Below are 20,226 nucleotides of genomic sequence, written 5' to 3'. Positions count from 1 at the left end.
TTAAATTGGGCTTTCTTATTTTTAATTAATTGAACTATTATTAGTTTGATTAATTTATTTAAAGGATAATTTTTATAATAATATTAAATTATTATTAAGTGCATATTTTAAGTAATTACTTATCATATGCTAAGCATGACATGACATTTCATTTGCATCATGAAATAAAAAGTATTTATGATTTAATTGGTTTTATTTATAATTCCAATTATTAAAGAAAGATGAGTAAGAATATTGTTGGTGTTCTTAACTCAAGAGAAATGTTTTTAATTATTTATTCATTAAATTTTGAAAATCCGGCTAAGTGAATCATAGAATATTAAGCACTACACCATGACTTAAGATTAGAATTTAAGGAGACCTATTGAGAATAGATTTCTTGTAGGCTTTGAGCATCATGAGGATTAGCACTGCTATTTCGATTCAGAGATAACGTTAAACGACAGGCATTGCCTATACAGGTGGGCATTACTTTTACTATACGTATATAGAGATCCCCTGCGTGTCGTAGGCCTCTTATACGAATATATGCATGAGATGATTTTAACTGTTAATTTCAGTTTATTATTATGCCCAAATGATAAATGACTCTTATGAAATGAAAATGAAATGTTCATGAAATGAAATGAAATGTTTATGAAATGATTGACTGCCAAAAATGTTTATGTTTTTATATGTATCCTATCTGTGTTGGTTCGCCAACTTTAAAGGAAATCCAATTGGGATCCTATGCTAGACAAAGGTCGCTAGCTAGGGTTAACGTGTACACTCATGGAGACCGCGAGTCGCTTGCGACCGGTCTTGGCGTCCGTGGTAAGGAGGCCTCCTTCCCGGCGCGTGACAGAAAGGAACAGATATGGATCATATGAAGGAAAATGATCGGCCGATCGACTTTATGAAAATGAAAGAAATATTTTAGTAAGCGCAGGTCATTTAAGAAAACCCCTGTGTGTTACTGTTATGGCAGTTCAATTTATATATGTATGCATGTTGTATTTTCGGCTATGCCCACTGAGTATTTTTATACTCAGCCCTGCATGTATTTCTAAATGTGCAGGTTGAGCAGTTGATGGAATGGAATGATGTTGAGCGGGTGTTCCTTTGACATTTCAAGAAATGTAACCTTGAGTATACATCTTCATATGTATATCTCACACGTTTTCCGCTGCAAAACACTTTGATTAGGATAACTCTATATTATGAAGTTGTTACACGTGTTATTGGGTAAACCACCTTAATCAGTTCTCTTTTATGTGTATGTTTTATAAGTATCCAAATGATCATATATGATCCTAGCTTTTTATCTATAAGTGATATTTTCATATACTTTAATGTTAAGTAATTGTCCATTTCCATTTCTTATTGTTCACCCCAAGTCATAACCCCTGTTAACCCGTCATTGGGATAGTGGGCTGTGACAGAGTGGTATCAGAGCGGTTCGTTCGCTCTGGCCCTAGAAACCTTATTCTAAAGAGTCGAGTTTAGTTTGATTCTTTATACTTACATGGGTTCATATGGCACCGCTCAACACTCCATTGCATCGTGCTCAATCAAGGAAAGAAGGTAACTGCAGTTTCAACGTTTTAAAGATGTTAATGTTCTAAAATGCTTCATGAATATGTTTATGTGAAGAGCATGTTATGATGGAATGTTGGATGTTTTGCCTTTCATGGCATATTTTCGCAATCTATGATGTTATGATCAGACGAATGATAGAAAAATTGACATATGTTTTCCCGGAGAACATAGATTGCTATAAGTTGCATGATCACAATTTTAAAAGAACATAGACTACTAGATTAGTAGGATATCTCTACAATCTAGATTCTTAAGGTGATGATGTAGAAGAATGAAAGAGAACTTAGAGCATTTCTGCTCCCTCAAGAAAACAATGATTCTTTTGAACTACAAAGAGGAATGAAAAGATATGTACGAGGTAAAGGAAAAACACAGAATGACGATACGCGACGAATTCAAGGTAAACGTTGCATCAAAGGTTGAACCATAGTCTCTACGTTCAAATGTTCAAGTACGACGGAATATCAAATCGACTTTTGCTACAGGATAGATTTTATGAATAAAGTGTTTTGCCTGTGTACGTATGTCTGTGTGTATATGTCTTAAGAGAGGTTTGGGGTTTGAGATCAATAGGATGAGGAACCTTAAGATAAGTTTAATTGTCATAATGAACTTATGTTTTGTTATGTATAGTATGTTCATGGCCCTTCAAGTTCGGGACGATGTTTCTCGGGTGACTGGGAGGTGATGATGTTGGACCTGGCCAGTCCACATGATCCAAATCTCAGTAGACGTCTTGTGGGTTGAAAATCCATGTGTTTCAACTTTCGGTTGAAAAGCCAGATGGGTTCATACTCGAGGTCATTTTGTTCGACCTAGTAGTTAATCATTTCATACCCTCTGGTCATTCTTTTGATTCTCTTGAACAATTTCTACAACACCTTGTTTTGATGTTGTGTTGAGTTTGAGCCTTGCAACTCGTGAGTTGTCATAATAGATCCCCTTGTTTGATAAGACCAAGAAATGTTAGTCTATCGATGTAGTATACTACCCAAACTATGACTTCATATAATTGTGTCTCATTGTGATTGGTTGAGATTAGTTTTTGTCCTATAAATGATATCGACCACTCATTATGATAGAAATTCAGAGTCCAAGCTAAGACCGTAATATAGTGTTCGAGTACGAGGACTTAAGTTAATTGGTCTATGATAGTTTTAAGATAGATTCATAAGAAAGTATTATGCATGTGATAGGTAACAAGAAATGGGTTGATGACCATTTTGGTCTTTGGAAAATAGGATACTCCGTAGATGAGCCCTAGGAATGAGGTAGGAGTAATGAACCGCCGCAAAAGGACGAGGGAACTTATTCTCAAGTAAATCTCATGTATATAAATTGGAATTAGGAATCCAATTGATATGAGGAGAGACCCGAATCTATTCTAGATCGGAAAGTTAAAGTACTAAGGAATAAGTCGATACCTTTAGTAATAGTTTTTTGGAAGCACTATGATCAAGAAAAGGCGATGTGGGAACTCGATTCTAGCATGAATGAGAAGTACCCAGAATTATTTTCTGTGGTACAAATTTCGTGACGAAATTTCTTTTAAAGTGGATAGTATGTCATACCCCGACTTTTAATCCCTGATTAAGGGCTTAATTATTAATAATTAGGATTCGGCATCCATTTATAATAAAAACTGGTTTGATTTATCTGATGTGATTTAATCATTATATATGTGTTTTAATGTGCTTAGTTAAAGGAAAATTTTTATAAATGTGGTGCATAAGTTTTAATTGGTGAGTTAAGTGTATGAGCCACATGAATTTTAAATTATGCATGAAGTCATGAATTTTATCTAAATTTGATAGTACATGTAACACCCCGTACTTTTCCCTATGTTGTGAGATAGTGTCTTAACACTATTGAGAATACTGAGATGAGATTGACTGTCCTATTAAGAAAATAGGAATAATGAGTTGGAAATAGAGTCGAGAAAGAAAGAGTGAAAAACCTTGATAAAAAAAAAAAAAAAAAAAACGGTCGGAGAGACGTCTAGTTTGTCTGTGTTTGCCGGCTGCTTTGACGTGATATTATGTGAAATTACGTGACTGATTGATTATGTGAGTTTTGTTACGTATGTCATTGTGAGCAAGTTATTATGATTTTTATTTGAGGATATTAGCACTTGGAATTTTAATTAAGTTTCTAAAGCAAGTGCAGTTTATTTTTACCGAGAAATCAAAGAATGCCGGTTAATGAAAATATTTCCAAGCATATATTTTGTTTTAAAATTATTTTTTCTATGAGAGGAATATTATAATTGAGTGAGTGCACTAATATTAGTGCTATAATTATTTTATGTGGTCACATGAATAATTATGTATTGGTATTTTATTAATTAGTACATTTCCATAGTTTTTGTGATTTATTTTTGATCACCCTTCTCACACTATTACTTTAATTTCCCTACCATGTGACTAAATACCACAATTTGCTAAGTGTAGAGATTATTGAAGAGAGTGTAGAGATTAGAGAGATAGTGTAGAGATTAGAGAGAGAGAGAGATCAAGGCATTAATTGCCAATATTTCCTTAAGATTACAAAATCCTCTTTAAAGATCACAAGATCATTTACAATCTTGCAAAATCCTCTCTCACTACTCACTCATCATTTTCGACCAACACCTCTCTCCCTCTTTCTCTCACTTTCCTCCATTTTCCTCCATTGAAGAGACCTTCGAAGCTTCCAAAAATTTTACAAAACACCTCAACCCACTCTAAAATCTTCCATAAACACATCCTAGCTACTTATATTCAAGAGAATCATTGAAGAAAGGCTTCCAAGCTAGAGTGAGAAAATGTGAGTTTTGGTGAGAAATTTGGGTAAGTGGTCATGTATTCCATAAATCTTGCTTGAATGATGTTGTATGAAGAAAGAAAATCACCTCTCCCTTGTTCTTAAAATTTTCAAAAAAAAAATGGGTCTTTACCCTTCAAAAATTTTCTTTTTCTTTCCTTGATTTGGGGGAAAAAAAAAAGAGATCTATGTGGTGTTTGTTGATGATTGATGTGTGTTGTGAAAGTATATGCTTTGAGATGTGAAAGTCGATTGAGTTTAGTTTACAAAAAAAAAAAAAAAAAAAATTGGGAAATTGTGAGTCGATGATTTATATGATGATTGATGATTATTGAGTTAATATATATGAATATCTTGATGATTAGCCATGAGATATAGATTTTTCTATTAGGTTAGTTTACCTAAAATTAGGATGTTGAGATCCTATGAATCAATTGATGTATTGATGATGGATTTGAGTTTATGAGATGATCTAGATGATTAATGATGGATGAGATTGAAGCTTGAGGTTGAGAAATGAAAAATGAAAAGTGTTAGTTTGAGGAAGAAGATGACATACATATGTATCTATATGTGATCTTGTTTTATGATGTTGATTTGTGCTAATTGGTAATCTAGGATGTTAGATCTATGATTTGATCAATAGGTTATACATGATTAGTGATATTTTCAAAAGAGTTTAGTTTAATAAAAATTAGGACTTTTTGCCTATGTGTTATTAAAGTGATTTTGGCTTAAGATATATGTATTTGAGCATGATATTAGTGTATAATTATATTTGAGTAAGTCTTTTGTTGGCTAAGAAAATTTTTGACTTAATTTAGTTTGTATGAGTTTTTGAGTTTTCATATTTTGAGAAGTCGATGATTGATGAAATGAGGTCTAGTTGCTTTATGACCATTATGTGAAAGTTTGTCATGTTTTATTAAGAGTTTTATGATGATACATGAAGTTTCATTAGAGTTTAGTACATGATAAAAGGGAATCAATATGTGTATAATGATTTATATGATGAATGAGATCATGTTTGAATAATTGAGTAATTTTGTGCATGAAAATGAAAAGAGAATTTTAATGATGCGTTCATTGAAACGTTTTACTAGAGATTTGAGGTTATGATGTAAGAAGAGAGTCAAGATTTGAGTATGATGAGCATTATAATGTGCTTGAATGTTTGTGAGTGTTATATGTGTTTAAAATGAGCTTTGATGAGTTTCCTTGAAGGAATGTTGAGTTGAGTATTTTAAGAGTTTGAGATGAGATTGTGGTAAATTTCGTAGGCCTACTGACCTACTGTGATCGACGGTTTTTCAATGTTAAAAAGCTTTGAAAATTTTATACCAAGTCTCTGCATGAGTATTGAGAACATCGGTAAAATTTCAAATGATTTGGACTTCGTTTACTATTTTTATAAAATACAAAACCAAAACTGCACATTACTACCGAGAGTTTCAGAGAGCAGGGGAAAGAGTCATTCATTTCAGTAGCTTCCTGTGTGATCTAGCTTTCCAACATTTTATGGTATTAACCTTATTGTGTTAGCTAGATATCCACAAAATTTGAGCTCAGTTTGACAACATTTACTATTTTTCAAAAATCCAAGTTTTCGATTGCTCAAAACTGCCGAATATGGTAGACTGTAGTAAAACAGTCATATCTCCTACAATACTTCGAGTTTTTGACTCTACGTTTTTTTTATGAAAATAGACTCGAAGACCTTTCTTTTGATATGAGTCTCGAGTCCAAGAGGTGTCGGAGTAAGAACAGGTTGGATTTTGAAGTTGAGTCAGTGTAAAAACAGAGCATGTTTTGATAATGTTTGATTGTGTTTTCTTATGTGCCTTATGTGATTGTGTTGTCTATGTGTTGAATGAGATTAGACGAGTCTTATATGAGAGATAAATCGAGACTTAGTACCATGATTTTCTTGAAACTTATCCTTGAACTTAAGGATTTGAGATGAGTGGAGAGTTTATATAGAGATGAGTAAAGAGATAGAATATGAGATAGAGCATGAGTTAAGGCTTTATAAGTATGGATTTTTAAAATGATTAAAATGTTTTAAATCAATTCCTTTTTAATGGAGTTTAAAATGCTTATTTAAGTCATTTATAAATGAATAATGAGAAATGCGTAAAGAAGTTCGTAAATGAATCGCGACATGAGATTTTCAATTTCCCTAGTAAACTAAGGAGATATTATGAAGGAACAAGCAATGAACGAGACTCTCACCACCGAGTCACTACAACAATTGGAAAAGGAAAAAAGTTTACGCACAAACAAGATATGTACACCACCTCAAGATGGAGGTAAAGAAAAAGGAAATGGAAGGAAAGCACTAGAACTAAACTTAAGGTATAACCCAACCCCAAGGCTAGTAGGCTCAAGTTAAGAGAGTGAATGCTTTGGCTAAAGTGCCAGAAGCTACAGCAAGAATAAAGTTGGAACGTCACCACAATGGAAACTTAGAAACCCCCATTAAATAATCATTTGGAAATGAGAAAATGAGTTACATGGCAGAATGAGTGCCATTAATCTTTAAGTGAAAGTTACCAAGATGATGAGAAAAGTTTGATATTAGAATTCCCTAGTCAAATCTGAGAAGGTGACTTAGGACGAAGGAAACAATTAAGATAGTTCACCACTTTACTAAGATGAAGTGGGTAAAAGAATGTTGTTAGGTCCTGAACTGGTCCAACAGATGATTGAGAAAGTCGACCACATCAAGCAAAGAATCAAAGAAACTCAAGATAGACAAAAGTTTTACGCCGATAAACGCCGATTGGAATTAGAATTTAATGTTGGGGATCGAGTTTTCCTCAAAGTTTCTCCCTCAAAGGGAGTTATACGTTTCGGGAAATAGGGGCAAGTTACGACCCCGTTATATAGGACCTTTTGAGATCCTAGATAAGTTAGGCCTTTGTAGCCTATAAGTTGGCTCTGCCACCAAGCATTGTGGATGTATACAATACGTATAGCACCTCGCAATTAAGAAAGCATGTGATTAAGCAAGATAAAGTAGTCCTAGCCAGGACCTAAGTTGTGATGAGAAATCAGTCCAGATACTTGATCGCAAGATTCAAGTTTTACGAGGCAATAATATTGTTCTCGTCATGTAGTGGAACCATCACAGGATGGAAAAGGCCACAAAAGAGATGAATGAAACGAATGACTAGTATCACAAAATAGAATACCAGATATGCAATTCCGAGGACGGAATTTTTATAAGGAGGGAGGAATGTAATACCCCGTTTCCCTGAGTTCAATTTAGAATTTATTTTGAAATTTAGTAGTAAGATGATTCACGCCGGATATAAAGAAAACGATTTATTTTAATTCCAACAAACGATTTGCAAAAATCATTTTTGTAAATGTTAGTCATTTAAATTCTTATGCATTTCATATTTATTTAAATTGAACATTAAGCATTTAGCATCTACACGAGCTATTTAGTTAAGCAAACACTGATCGATTATTACAGTTTTCATAGTACAACCCGGAAGACTTTTTATATTATTTTATTTTATATACTCACCTACTCCCTTCCACTACACCCACCTACTCCCTCCTTTTTAAAAAGTTAACATCACTACCCACTACCACCACCAACTCCCAGCCAAACCCACTGATATACTTCACCCATCCCCTTCCACTTTTACTCAATCTCCCACACAATTTGCCATATTTCACTTTCAAAAGAAAACCCAACGAACAAGTGCAGAGGTAAGAACTGCAATCATAATTTCATAATTTATTTCTTACAACACAAACTCTCCACCTCAATGAATATACGATATGTGAATCAATTTCAGCTGCCACACAAATTCAAACAAACCCATTCTTGAGTATCACATTCTAAAAATTTCAAACTTCACAAAACAAAGAATCATATGCATATATATGTTCACTGACCTTTATTATAACAAGCATTTATATGAATATACATATGTATACTAAGAGTTTATTTTTTTTTTAAAATGAATGAACTTTGGGGTCTTGTTGTCGTCTGTTGTATGAGTGTCTAGCGGCGTCGGGACGGCAACGAGTTTTCTGCCGGTTGTCCGGCCGGATGTGTGCGAGGGTGATGGGCGAGCAGCTACTGCTGTTGGTGAGGCAAGAGAAAAATGGGAGGAACTTGAGGGCTGGAATCGGCGATGGTGGCAGCGTATGGCTGCTGCTATCGGCCGGAGTTGGGAGAGGGCTCGACGGCTCTGCTGTCATTCCGAGCGGGCTGGGGTCGAGAGATCGGCGAGAGTGGAAGAGGGAGGCACGGCACGGCAGCGGCGCTGCTGTCGCCCGGCCACGGTGAGAGAGAGGGAGCTAGGGCTCGGGCGCCGCTCTTCGCGGTGGGATGTCGGGCCTGTTTCAGCCGAGAGAAGAGTGAAGCCGAGCGTAGTCAGCAGCTGTCGCTGTTGCTCTGGCAAGCTTCGGCGGCGGCGGCAGCGGAATTCCGAGGGAGAGGGAGGAACGGGCAATTGAGAGAGAGCCGAGGATGGCGCGGCTCGTCGCCGCTGCTCCTCCGGCGAGCTTACTTCTGGAAGAGTGAGAGGGAGACTTGAGGTGAGGAAAGGAGAGAGATCGAAGGGAAGGAGAGAGGAGGCGGAGCTGCCGGCCTCCGGGGACGGCGCTGCCGTCCGGTAGCGGCGGCAGGAGAGCGCAGAGGGCGAGAGAGAGTGAGCGGCTGAAAGGGAGAGAGAGATATGTTGTGTGCGTGTGCGTGTGTTAGGTGGAGAAGAAGGGAGGGAGTTTTGGGCTAGGGCTTGAGGTTGGGCCTGATGGGCCGATTTTTAATTAAATTGACTTGGGCCGATTTTAATGGAGTGTTGGGCTTAGAATTGGGTTGAATCAGTTGGGCTTTTGTTTTAATCTCTTTGGGCCGATTTTTATGAGTGATGGGCTTCGATTTTTAAATAGATTTGGGCTGCGAATTTTTAAAAAGCTTGGGCCGATTTTTAATTTTATTTAGCTGGGCCCGATTTATTTTATTCAGTCTGGGCCATTCATATTTTATTGAGTTGGGCCTCATCTTTTAAATTTATATGGGCTATTATTTATTTAAGCATGAGCTCTATTTCATCTATTTAAATGGCTTCCCTATTTTATTTAATTAGACTATTAATTAGTTTGATTAATTATTTTTAAAGACTTTGGATTGCCTTCAATTAATTAAATTGGGCTTTCTTATTTTTAATTAATTGAACTATTATTAGTTTGATTAATTTATTTAAAGGATAATTTTTATAATAATATTAAATTATTATTAAGTGCATATTTTAAGTAATTACTTATCATATGCTAAGCATGACATGACATTTCATTTGCATCATGAAATAAAAAGTATTTATGATTTAATTGGTTTTATTTATAATTCCAATTATTAAAGAAAGATGAGTAAGAATATTGTTGGTGTTCTTAACTCAAGAGAAATGTTTTTAATTATTTATTCATTAAATTTTGAAAATCCGGCTAAGTGAATCATAGAATATTAAGCACTACACCATGACTTAAGATTAGAATTTAAGGAGACCTATTGAGAATAGATTTCTTGTAGGCTTTGAGCATCATGAGGATTAGCACTGCTATTTCGATTCAGAGATAACGTTAAACGACAGGCATTGCCTATACAGGTGGGCATTACTTTTACTATACGTATATAGAGATCCCCTGCGTGTCGTAGGCCTCTTATACGAATATATGCATGAGATGATTTTAACTGTTAATTTCAGTTTATTATTATGCCCAAATGATAAATGACTCTTATGAAATGAAAATGAAATGTTCATGAAATGAAATGAAATGTTTATGAAATGATTGACTGCCAAAAATGTTTATGTTTTTATATGTATCCTATCTGTGTTGGTTCGCCAACTTTAAAGGAAATCCAATTGGGATCCTATGCTAGACAAAGGTCGCTAGCTAGGGTTAACGTGTACACTCATGGAGACCGCGAGTCGCTTGCGACCGGTCTTGGCGTCCGTGGTAAGGAGGCCTCCTTCCCGGCGCGTGACAGAAAGGAACAGATATGGATCATATGAAGGAAAATGATCGGCCGATCGACTTTATGAAAATGAAAGAAATATTTTAGTAAGCGCAGGTCATTTAAGAAAACCCCTGTGTGTTACTGTTATGGCAGTTCAATTTATATATGTATGCATGTTGTATTTTCGGCTATGCCCACTGAGTATTTTTATACTCAGCCCTGCATGTATTTCTAAATGTGCAGGTTGAGCAGTTGATGGAATGGAATGATGTTGAGCGGGTGTTCCTTTGACATTTCAAGAAATGTAACCTTGAGTATACATCTTCATATGTATATCTCACACGTTTTCCGCTGCAAAACACTTTGATTAGGATAACTCTATATTATGAAGTTGTTACACGTGTTATTGGGTAAACCACCTTAATCAGTTCTCTTTTATGTGTATGTTTTATAAGTATCCAAATGATCATATATGATCCTAGCTTTTTATCTATAAGTGATATTTTCATATACTTTAATGTTAAGTAATTGTCCATTTCCATTTCTTATTGTTCACCCCAAGTCATAACCCCTGTTAACCCGTCATTGGGATAGTGGGCTGTGACAAATTAAGCCGGGGAAACCGTAACTAATGGAGGGAGATTAGAAGCGGGGTAGAAAGGGGATAATCAAACAAGGAAGGATCACATTTCATCATTTAACAAAAGGGATATTTATCATATAACAGAAGTTTGTAACAGTGTAACTTACTCATCGCCTCAATTAACAGAGAAAAGCAAAAATGTTCTTGCTAAATTCCTTCTATTGTTGTGTTCATAACAGTGATCATGCATCCTTAGCGCATCTAAGTTCATTGAGTAACATCTCCATAAAAAGGCATAAGTAAAATCAACATTTGCATCAAGGCGAAATATAAACTTCAACATTCAAAACTTTCTGTTGCATTCCTTTCTGTTGAGCATAGCGATGTGATGAAGTGCTGAGCTTTTGCCGACTGACTCTTTCATACTAGTGATCATACTAGAAAAATTTATTAACTCTAGGGTTCAGAGCAAATGAACTGCTCTGATACCACTCTGTCACGACCGGTCCTAATTAAGGATAATTAAGCCGGGGAAACCGTAACTAATGGAGGGAGATTAGAAGCGGGGTAGAAAGGGGATAATCAAACAAGGAAGGATCACATTTCATCATTTAACAAAAGGGATATTTATCATATAACAGAAGTTTAGTCATATAGACTCAAATAACTAGTAAGTTCAGATATCTCTGACTTATTCAAAATAGCATAAAACTTTTGAGTACGCAACGGAATATGATTCTGATTACATGTATGAAGACATGTAACCCTAGAGTTCATTAATACATAATAAGACAAAAGAATCCCGCTCGTCACTTCATCACCATCGGTAGCTGCTCAACCTGCACATTTAGAAATATATGCAGGGCTTGAGTACAAAAGTACTCAGTGGGCACGTATGCCTAAGTATAAAATACATGCTTCAAAACTGTAAATTGTCATGCCATAATAAACAGTACAGCAAGGGAGTTTTTCGCTAAAAGGCCCAAGCTTACTAAATTCATTTGTGATTCTTAAAGTTCGACTGCAGTCTAAGTTCTCTTGTAATCTATCATATCTGGAACTTTGTGCCGGAGAGGTGGCCACCTCTCACGGTCACTTGACCGGCCAACCCGCTAGATGACTCACGGTCACTGGTGTACACTAGCCCTGGCAGGATAGCTATCAACTGCTCAAGACCCGAATTCGATTACATGATAAAAGCCACATCAGATAGATATCATACTGAAGTTAAAACATTTTATGGCAAGACAATATTTGAAATAACTTCAATTAATTTAGTCATGAAATAACTTGCTTGAACGTAACATTTAAACTCATTTGATATATATGAAAGTAATGCCCACCTGTTAGAAACTTTTTGTGGTACAGTAGCTCCTTGACTGATTATTAATCTCGTGCTTGACCTTTATTACGAGAATATAAATAAGATATTGCTCGAGTAAAATCCTCAAATAATGAGAATACAGAATTAATTATGCATGATCTTTATGCATGATTTATTACTCCGAGATGATATTAGAGAATTACTACTTTAATCCTCACTATCGGATCAAATAAATACCAACTAGGTTTCATCTTGCGTGGTTGAGTAATTAACTAAAATAATCCGTTCGCTTCAGGTGTTCTAATCCGCCAATTAAATAAACCCCATTCCTCGTAGTCAATAGAAAATAAATAATACTTCAACTTATTCGCTTTATAACCTCATAATTAATCGGGCTTAATAAATAGGAACAAGTAATGTTATAAGATTAAATAATTAAAAGGCTCAACATAAGGCAGCCTAATAATTAATTAAACAAATATGGCTTGATTTAAATAAATCGTGGCATTCCAATAATTAAATTGAAAAGTTTAGTTGGAGTAATTCATGGACTCAAGTAATTAAAAAAAAATTTAGGGCCCAGTTGAATAAATAACCAAGGCCTAAAGAAAATAATTAGGAGGCCCAATCGGAATAAAATAACAAAGCCCAATGAATTAATTAAATTAGGCCCAATGAATTAATTAAATTAGGCCCAATGAATTAAACTAAAACCCAAGCAAAATAATTGAATTAGGCCCAATTATAATAAATACAACAAGGCCCAAAAATAAATAATTATGAAGCCCAAAGAAAATAAAATAAAGGCCCAAATTTTCGGCCCAACTCAAGCCCACTGTAATTTAAAATAAAATCGGTCCACTGAAACGAAGCCCAAATAAGGAGTCCAACATAATTAAATAAACTCCGGCCCAATGAAATGGCCCAATGTAATGGCCCAATTATTAAAATAAATAAAGTCCAACTCAATTAAATGAAGCCCATACAAATCAAAACAACAATTAAATCAAAGCCCATATAAATAAAATCGGAGGCCCAATATTAATAAATAAGCCAGCCCAACTCAAGCCCACTAAAAATAAATCAACAAGGCCCAAAGAATTAAATAAATAAGCCCAATTAAAATAAATAAGCCCAACTTTAATTAAAATAGGAAAAGCCCAAAATTTCTTCCCCCAACATCTCGGTTCTCTCTCCCTATTTCCTCAAAATCAATTCTCGCCTTTCTCTCTCTGATCTCTCTCAAGGGCCGCTCGCTCCCTTTCTCAAAATCGGCGCTCGATCGGCCCTCCCTCTCCGGCCACTCAGCTGCCGCCTGCTCCGGTCGGCGTCGACTACCGACGCGTCGAACCCCGGCGACGTCCTCCTTCTTCTTCCTTCCCCACGCTGAATTCAAACGAGCCCTAACTCTGGAAATCATCGTCGCGGTCGCGCCTCCGTCTGGAATCCGGCGGCGGTCGTCGCGTGGAAGTGGCTGCTGCTTCGTCTGGAGTCGCCGCCGGCTGGAGTTGCTGCTGCTCGTCCGGTGGTCAGCGCCTGCTGGAGGAGCGCTGCCGCCGCCCGCTGCTTAAGCCTTCCAGCGCCGCCGTGCTGTCACTGAGCAACCGGCGAGAAGAGTACGCCGCTGCTGCTGCCGTTCGAAGGTTCGGTAAAGTCGCTAGCGTCGCTCCCTCGAGCTCTGACGCCACTGCTGCTACTGGAATCTTCTGCTTCGCCGTGTCGCTGCACTCCAGAATCGGTGAGATTTGCCGCTGCTGCGCACGATCCTCTGCTCGGCCATGGTTCCGGTCGGCCTCAGCGATTCCCCAGCTCCGACGTCGTCGTTACTCGAATGCAGGCGAGACGACTAGAAGTCGCCGCCTTCTCTCTCCGTTCCGGCAGTTGGGGCTCGGCAGTTGCCTTGGGCAGTCGGCCCTTCCCTCCCTTAAAGCTAAGTCTAATCTCTCTCTCCAATTCAAACGCTTATCTAGTTTCTGAGGGTGTGAGTTCTTGTGATTGCTACTCTGGGGTGCAGTGGAAATGAAGCATGTAAAATCCTCTGTTGTAAAGTATTTCCCTATTGTACAACATATCTTGACTATATCGTGTAGATAAACTGTGATTATGCTAAGCATGGATGTGAACTGGATTGAATATTCAAGATAGTAGAATACCTCGCTTGTATTCAATTGATTGGTTGTTGCTGGAGTGTAGTGAAGGGTGAAATAACTGAAATGGATTGAAGTTGCCATTGTTTAATGAATGAAGGAGACTTGAACTGAAAACAGCAAAGTTAAGGACAAAGCTTACCTTGCAATTGTTTGGTTTGATTGATGTATTGTTCGTTGTAGTTGATTAGTTCCACTGAGGAATTAACTGAAATAAATGATGGTTCATTGTATAATGCAGGTGAATTTAGTCGAGGGAGAATGAAAGTATTGAGCCAAACCTTACCTTGAAGTTGGTAGGAGCAGTGAAGAAAGATCTTTGTTCTTCTGAAATTGCTAAGTGAGGGTGAAGAATATGGTGTTCTTGGATGGAGTCAACTAAGTGTATTTGGTTTACGTGAGTTGATGTAGGCTAAGTGGAGGATTATTGTAGTGGAAAAAAATTGAGTAGTGGTGGGAAAAATGATGAGTGATGGGGGAAAGTGGTTGGGAAAGAGTGAATGGTTGGGGTGAAAAATGAGTGGTCAAAGATTGATGGAAAGAAAAAGAAAAAAAAATAGAGAAGAATTAATGATGTATTTTCTATGTCTCGGTGATTCCGTAACTGAAATAAAATACTGGCTTCGATTCTGCTTGATACTGTATTTACATAAATCTCGATTTCGACATGTGATATCTCGCTAAAATCGATAAGTTATAAAATGAATAAAAATTAAATCCATAGATTTAATTCGTTCGTTGTCCTAATATATAAATTAAATCCGCAGATTTAATTAACTCACGAGTCTGAAATAATCCACAACTTGAGTAAGAATAAAATCTAATTCCATCTCGCTTAAATAAATAACGTGACTTTGCTAAGTCAGTTATAACTCTGAAATAATATCATTGACTGCTTAAACAATATAAATTCAGGATCATAAGCTGAATTCATATCAGAATAATAACCGTTTTCATTCACTGATGAACATAAATAAACACTCATTACTGGATTTAATATTTATAAAAGAGCGGGTCACTACATAAGAGAACCTCGATCGATTAACTTATGCGAGCCTTAAACAGAGCAGAGTGCACAAAATATTTTATTGGATAAACAGTTTTCATTACATTAAATAAACAATTTGCATTTCATTGAAAACATTTAGAGCTTAATAACTCAATCATACTTTGTACATTTGGAAAGTAAGCCCACCTGGTTAGGCAAAGCCTGAAGATCATAATCACTTATAAACCTGTCTTGGGAAAGCAGCGCTAATCCCCCTGGTCACAAAGCCTACAAGAAATTCTATTCTTAATAGGTCTTGTGAAGCTAATCTTAATTCATGGTGAAGTGCTTAATATTCTATGATTCACTTAGCCGGGTTTTCAAAATTTAATGAATAAATAATTGAAAACATTTCTCTTGAGTTAAGAACACCAACAATATTCTTACTCATCTTTCTTTAATAATTGGAAGTATAAATAAAACCAATTAAATCATAAATACTTTTTATTTGCAAAAATGCATATGCAAATGCATGTCATGCTTAGCATATAATAAGTAATCACTTAAAATATGCACATAATAATAATATAATATTATTATGCAAATCATCTTTAAAATAATTAATCAAACTAATTATAGTCAAATTAATTAAATTATGGATTACCCAAAATAATTAAATGTAGGGCTAGTTCTTAAAATTTTACAGCCCAAGCAATTAAAATAAAGGCCCAGCTGATAAATTAAATCAAAAGAAAATCGGCCCAAATAAGAAGCCCAACTGAAATAAAAAAATGAAAAAAAATCGGCCCAATTGGCCCAAGCCTCAAAGCCCAACACCTAGCCTTCAAGCCCTTTTCTCCCCCCCTTTCAGCCGCTCACTCACACGCACATAGCTTTTCTCTTTCTCCCTCGGTTCCGCCATATCCGCCCCTTCTCCCTCGAAATTCCGCCGCCGCGGCTCCTCCTCCGGCGAGAAGCCGATGACCGGCCCTCTCCCTCTCCCCCATCTTCTTCTCCCTCGTTTTCCCTCTTCCTAGCCACCCGTCTATCTCTCTCCTCTTTAGCGACGGAGAGACGCCACCGCCTCCCTCCATCTAGCAGACTCCTGGCGACAGCAGCCCAGACCGCCGCCGTTCTCCACTCAGATCTCCGATCCTCATCTCTCTTCTCTAGTTCCGGCCGCAGCCGCCTTCTTCCCCGGTGAGACAGCCACCGGTCAACCATCTCCCTCGCCCCTATTTCTCTCGACTCCGCAGTCGACGGTAGCAGCAGCGATGAGCCGGCCACCACCGCCTCTTCTCCCATCTTCTCCGCCGCCAGCCACTGACTCCTTCGTCATCTCCCTCCGATCTCCCTCTATCGTCTCTCACCTCTTTTTTCCCCAGAAACAGAACACACACACTGAACACAGGCACCGCGCCGCCGCCTGAAACTCTAGGCTAAGCCTCCCCCGACTGACAGACGCTCACAACACAGACCATGACTCCCTCCCCTCTCAGTTTTTCGCCCTTGGCCGGACAGCAGCAGGAGAACCACCGCCGCCGACCGCATCTCTCTTCTCGACTCATACAGCCAACAACCACATCAAGGTTCGAAATCAAAGCAAGACAAAGCTTCAAGACTCTATTTTTATTTATTTTCGATTTTCATCATTGTAAAACATTTGATATGTTTGCTTAAACACATATATGAGTATGTATATATATAAATATATATAAATGAATGTATGCATATGTGTTTCTCTGTGAATTTTGGTGAAGGTATGTATGGCTGTGATTTGTGTGTGAAAGTATTGGACGTGTCTCATTCAATATTGTAAAAACAAGTCATGTAGTTTAAAGAAGAAGAAGATGAAACCTTGGGGATGTTCTGTTCAAAGATATGAATTTGCTTTGATGTTGAAGCTATGAAACTGCTTGACTGTTTTAAAAAAAAAAACATGAGCTCCTCCTCGGCAGAATGAGTTGTGGGAATTATGAATGGAGAATATAAGAATTTGGCTGATATACCTTACGTATATTATAAGTTGCAAAATGTTGGGTGTAAAGGAAAGCTGCAAAATGTTGGGTGTAAAGGAAAGCAAAATGTTGGGTGTAAAGTGGGAGGAAAGGTGGAGGATGCAACTTTTGCTGTAAGTGTTTTGATATAAAAATTAAAGGGGCATAGTTGGTGGAGAGTAGTGGGTGTGGGAGTAGGTGGGTGAAATAAAATAAAATAAAATAAAAAGTTTTCCGGGTTGTACTATGAAAACTGTAATAATTCTTCAGGGTTTGCTAACTAAAAGCTCGTGAAAATGCTTTGAATGCTAAATTAAATAAATATGCGACGCACATAAATTTAATAACTAAATTTACAAATATATTTTTTTTTAAATCACTTTTGTTGGAATTAAAATAAATTTATTTTCTATATATCCGGCGTGAATCATCTTAATCTAAGTTCAAAATAATTCTAAATTTAATATAAATAGGCGGGGTGTTACAAATATAATCATAACTAGTGAGAAAATAATTAGTGGATTTGATTTTTCTACAAATAGAAAGAGACATGTGGACGGGAAATTGATACTCACTATTTCAAAATTACTAGTATTTGTACCCCGTACAATGCACGGAAAAATATTTTTATATTTTATATTTATATAAAATTAATATTATTCAATTATCGCATATATAAATATAACTATGAAATTAATTTAAATAAAAATATTTGAGTTAAATATTAAAGTAAAATACTTCATCTGTTCCAATAGTAGTGTCTCACTTTCCTTTTTTTACAGTCTCAATAGTAATATCACATTTCCTTTTCGACAATATATTACTCTCTTTATACCTAATATTTAAATAATTTCCACCGATTCATTTTGATATAATTTTACACATTTCTTAATTTTCGTGTCGAAAAGTTACGAGACACTACTATGGGACAAAGGAAGTATAAAATAGTAACAAACAATTAAAATATTTGATGTTATTTATTAAATAGAGGTTTTTTATAAAAAGAAACAGAAAAAAGCCTTTGAAAGCACAGTAATGCAGACTAGAGGCACGAGACTCGGAAAGGAGCTCGTCAAACAGGAAACAAAGCAATAAGCGATTTAAAAACCATTCAAAAAATCGTCCACCTCCATTTCGTCCGACCAACGGCCTGTGGCGATATTATTCATAACACGCAAACTAGCACTTCCGCTATGATCAATGACGAAGTCCCTCGGCTTCTGACCCATTTCCTCCGCATTTCTGAGGCGGCTTTTAATGCTATCTTCCTGATTCTGTGGAACGCGCGGACGTTCCATACCTTTTGGAGGACGTCCCCGTCGCTTAGGCGGAGCATGCTCAACAAGCATTTGCATTCCTTGGCTAACCTGCGCCTCTAACCGACTTATACGACTATCAATATCTTCTGGAGCAGTAGTGTGCGAGTCTTTGCTTTGCCCACCTAAATCACCATCCAGTTTTTTAGCCTGCTGACCAACCAACTCTCCAGCTTGCTCAGAATTGCGAGCTTCATCCAAATCAGCAGCAGCTGTAACAATCTCAGTCGGATCTCCAGCCTGCGTCTCCATTTCAATTTCCTCGTCCACCTCGTCCTCACTACCAGTCATCTTATGAAGCTCCTAATCAACCGAAACCAACACCGCTGCCTCCTGCTCGTATAACGCTCTCTCCTCAGTGCCATGATCGTCAACCCTCTTGGAATCCAGAACTGGGTTACTGCCAGCCATCTCATGGCCTTCATTCTGGAAATCATGCTGCTGCACCCCCGTCGCCAAATGGCCAAAACTAGAAGTGTTTTGATGTTCCCCCGTTGTTTGCACGATTGGGACAACAACCTTCTTGCCCTGCTCCACAATGTGCCATTGTTTATGAGTCACCACACCAGACTGATTGTTAGGAGCAGCCGTCAGATTTTCCTGAATAGCTACCGGCTCCACACGTCGCTTTTTTCGACATGTTTCTTGAGAATGCCCAGTTATTTTGCAACGACGACAGTAAAGAGGCAAATTTTCAAAGACAAATTCAACATGGAAGGATGTATCCTCACCATCAATTAAAAGAGTAGAAGGTAGATTTTGCGACATATCGATTTCCACAAGGATTCTAGCGAATTGTCCGAAGTCACGTCGTGCCGACGCTCCATCGATCTTTAAGGGGTGACCCAAATATCTGCCAATTCCAGAAATAACCTGTGGGTTCCAGTATTCTATCGGCAGATAGTGTATGCGAACCCAAACGTCCGCCAAAGGGGAATTCTCTTTGAAAGGATCAAAGTTTCGAGTCCATTCACGGAGTCGGAGGAGTCCTTTTGAGAGCTCCCAAACTGCCTTTCCCTTTGCTGTAGCCTTATCTTCAGCCGTAGTAAATCGGAGAGTGAAATAACCTTTTCCCAAAGGAATTAGTTGCCAATCAGAGGCTAAACTCCATAATCTCTGAAGTTCCCACTTTAGTTCCATAGTTGATCTCGGTTTGTCTCCTTTCTGAAGAAACAAACGTCCTGTCAAAGCAAATTCAAAGGCCTTAATCTCCTTAAGATATAGATCCTTCGGTATTTTGAGGGAGAACTGATCGCCCTCCTTAGTAGGCCGCAGATCATGAAAAATGTGAGCAGCCAAATCCTGTATTTTCATCGGCTTCTTGCCAGTAGCCTCCGCATAAGAAACTCTATCGTCATTCTTAGGGGAGATGCTAACGATGTCGGAATAAGTGAGAATCTGGGTGGGTTGCTTATCTGTCAGATTTGATGAATTACCAGTACCCGACCCCCTGGGAGGTAGACGCATACCATGGGCAGGTTTAGTTCGAACATCAAAGTTGGTAGAAACCG

At 37.4% G+C, this 20,226-nt stretch overlaps 1 protein-coding gene and 2 long non-coding RNA genes across 3 annotated transcripts; 2 read left to right on the top strand and 1 right to left on the bottom strand.

Moving 5' to 3' along the window:
- Positions 1–412: 412 nt before the first annotated feature.
- Positions 413–1,349, top strand: LOC130989494 (uncharacterized). The gene is made up of 2 exons (XR_009090645.1): positions 413–461; positions 1,058–1,349. It is a non-coding gene; the product is annotated as an uncharacterized LOC130989494 (long non-coding RNA).
- Positions 1,350–9,958: 8,609 nt separating this feature from the next.
- Positions 9,959–10,895, top strand: LOC130989495 (uncharacterized). The gene is made up of 2 exons (XR_009090646.1): positions 9,959–10,007; positions 10,604–10,895. It is a non-coding gene; the product is annotated as an uncharacterized LOC130989495 (long non-coding RNA).
- An 8,123-nt stretch (positions 10,896–19,018) lies between these two features.
- Positions 19,019–20,182, bottom strand: LOC130990875 (uncharacterized). The gene has a single exon (XM_057915102.1). The coding sequence runs from the start codon at positions 20,180–20,182 to the stop codon at positions 19,019–19,021; it is 1,164 nt and encodes a 387-aa protein (XP_057771085.1).
- Positions 20,183–20,226: the final 44 nt, after the last annotated feature.

The sequence above is a fragment of the Salvia miltiorrhiza genome, chromosome 6 (assembly GCF_028751815.1).
Source record: "Salvia miltiorrhiza cultivar Shanhuang (shh) chromosome 6, IMPLAD_Smil_shh, whole genome shotgun sequence".
In the NCBI taxonomy this organism is placed as follows: domain Eukaryota; kingdom Viridiplantae; phylum Streptophyta; class Magnoliopsida; order Lamiales; family Lamiaceae; genus Salvia; species Salvia miltiorrhiza.
Note: the sequence above shows the minus strand (reverse complement) of the source record. Positions and strands in the feature narration are given on the sequence as shown.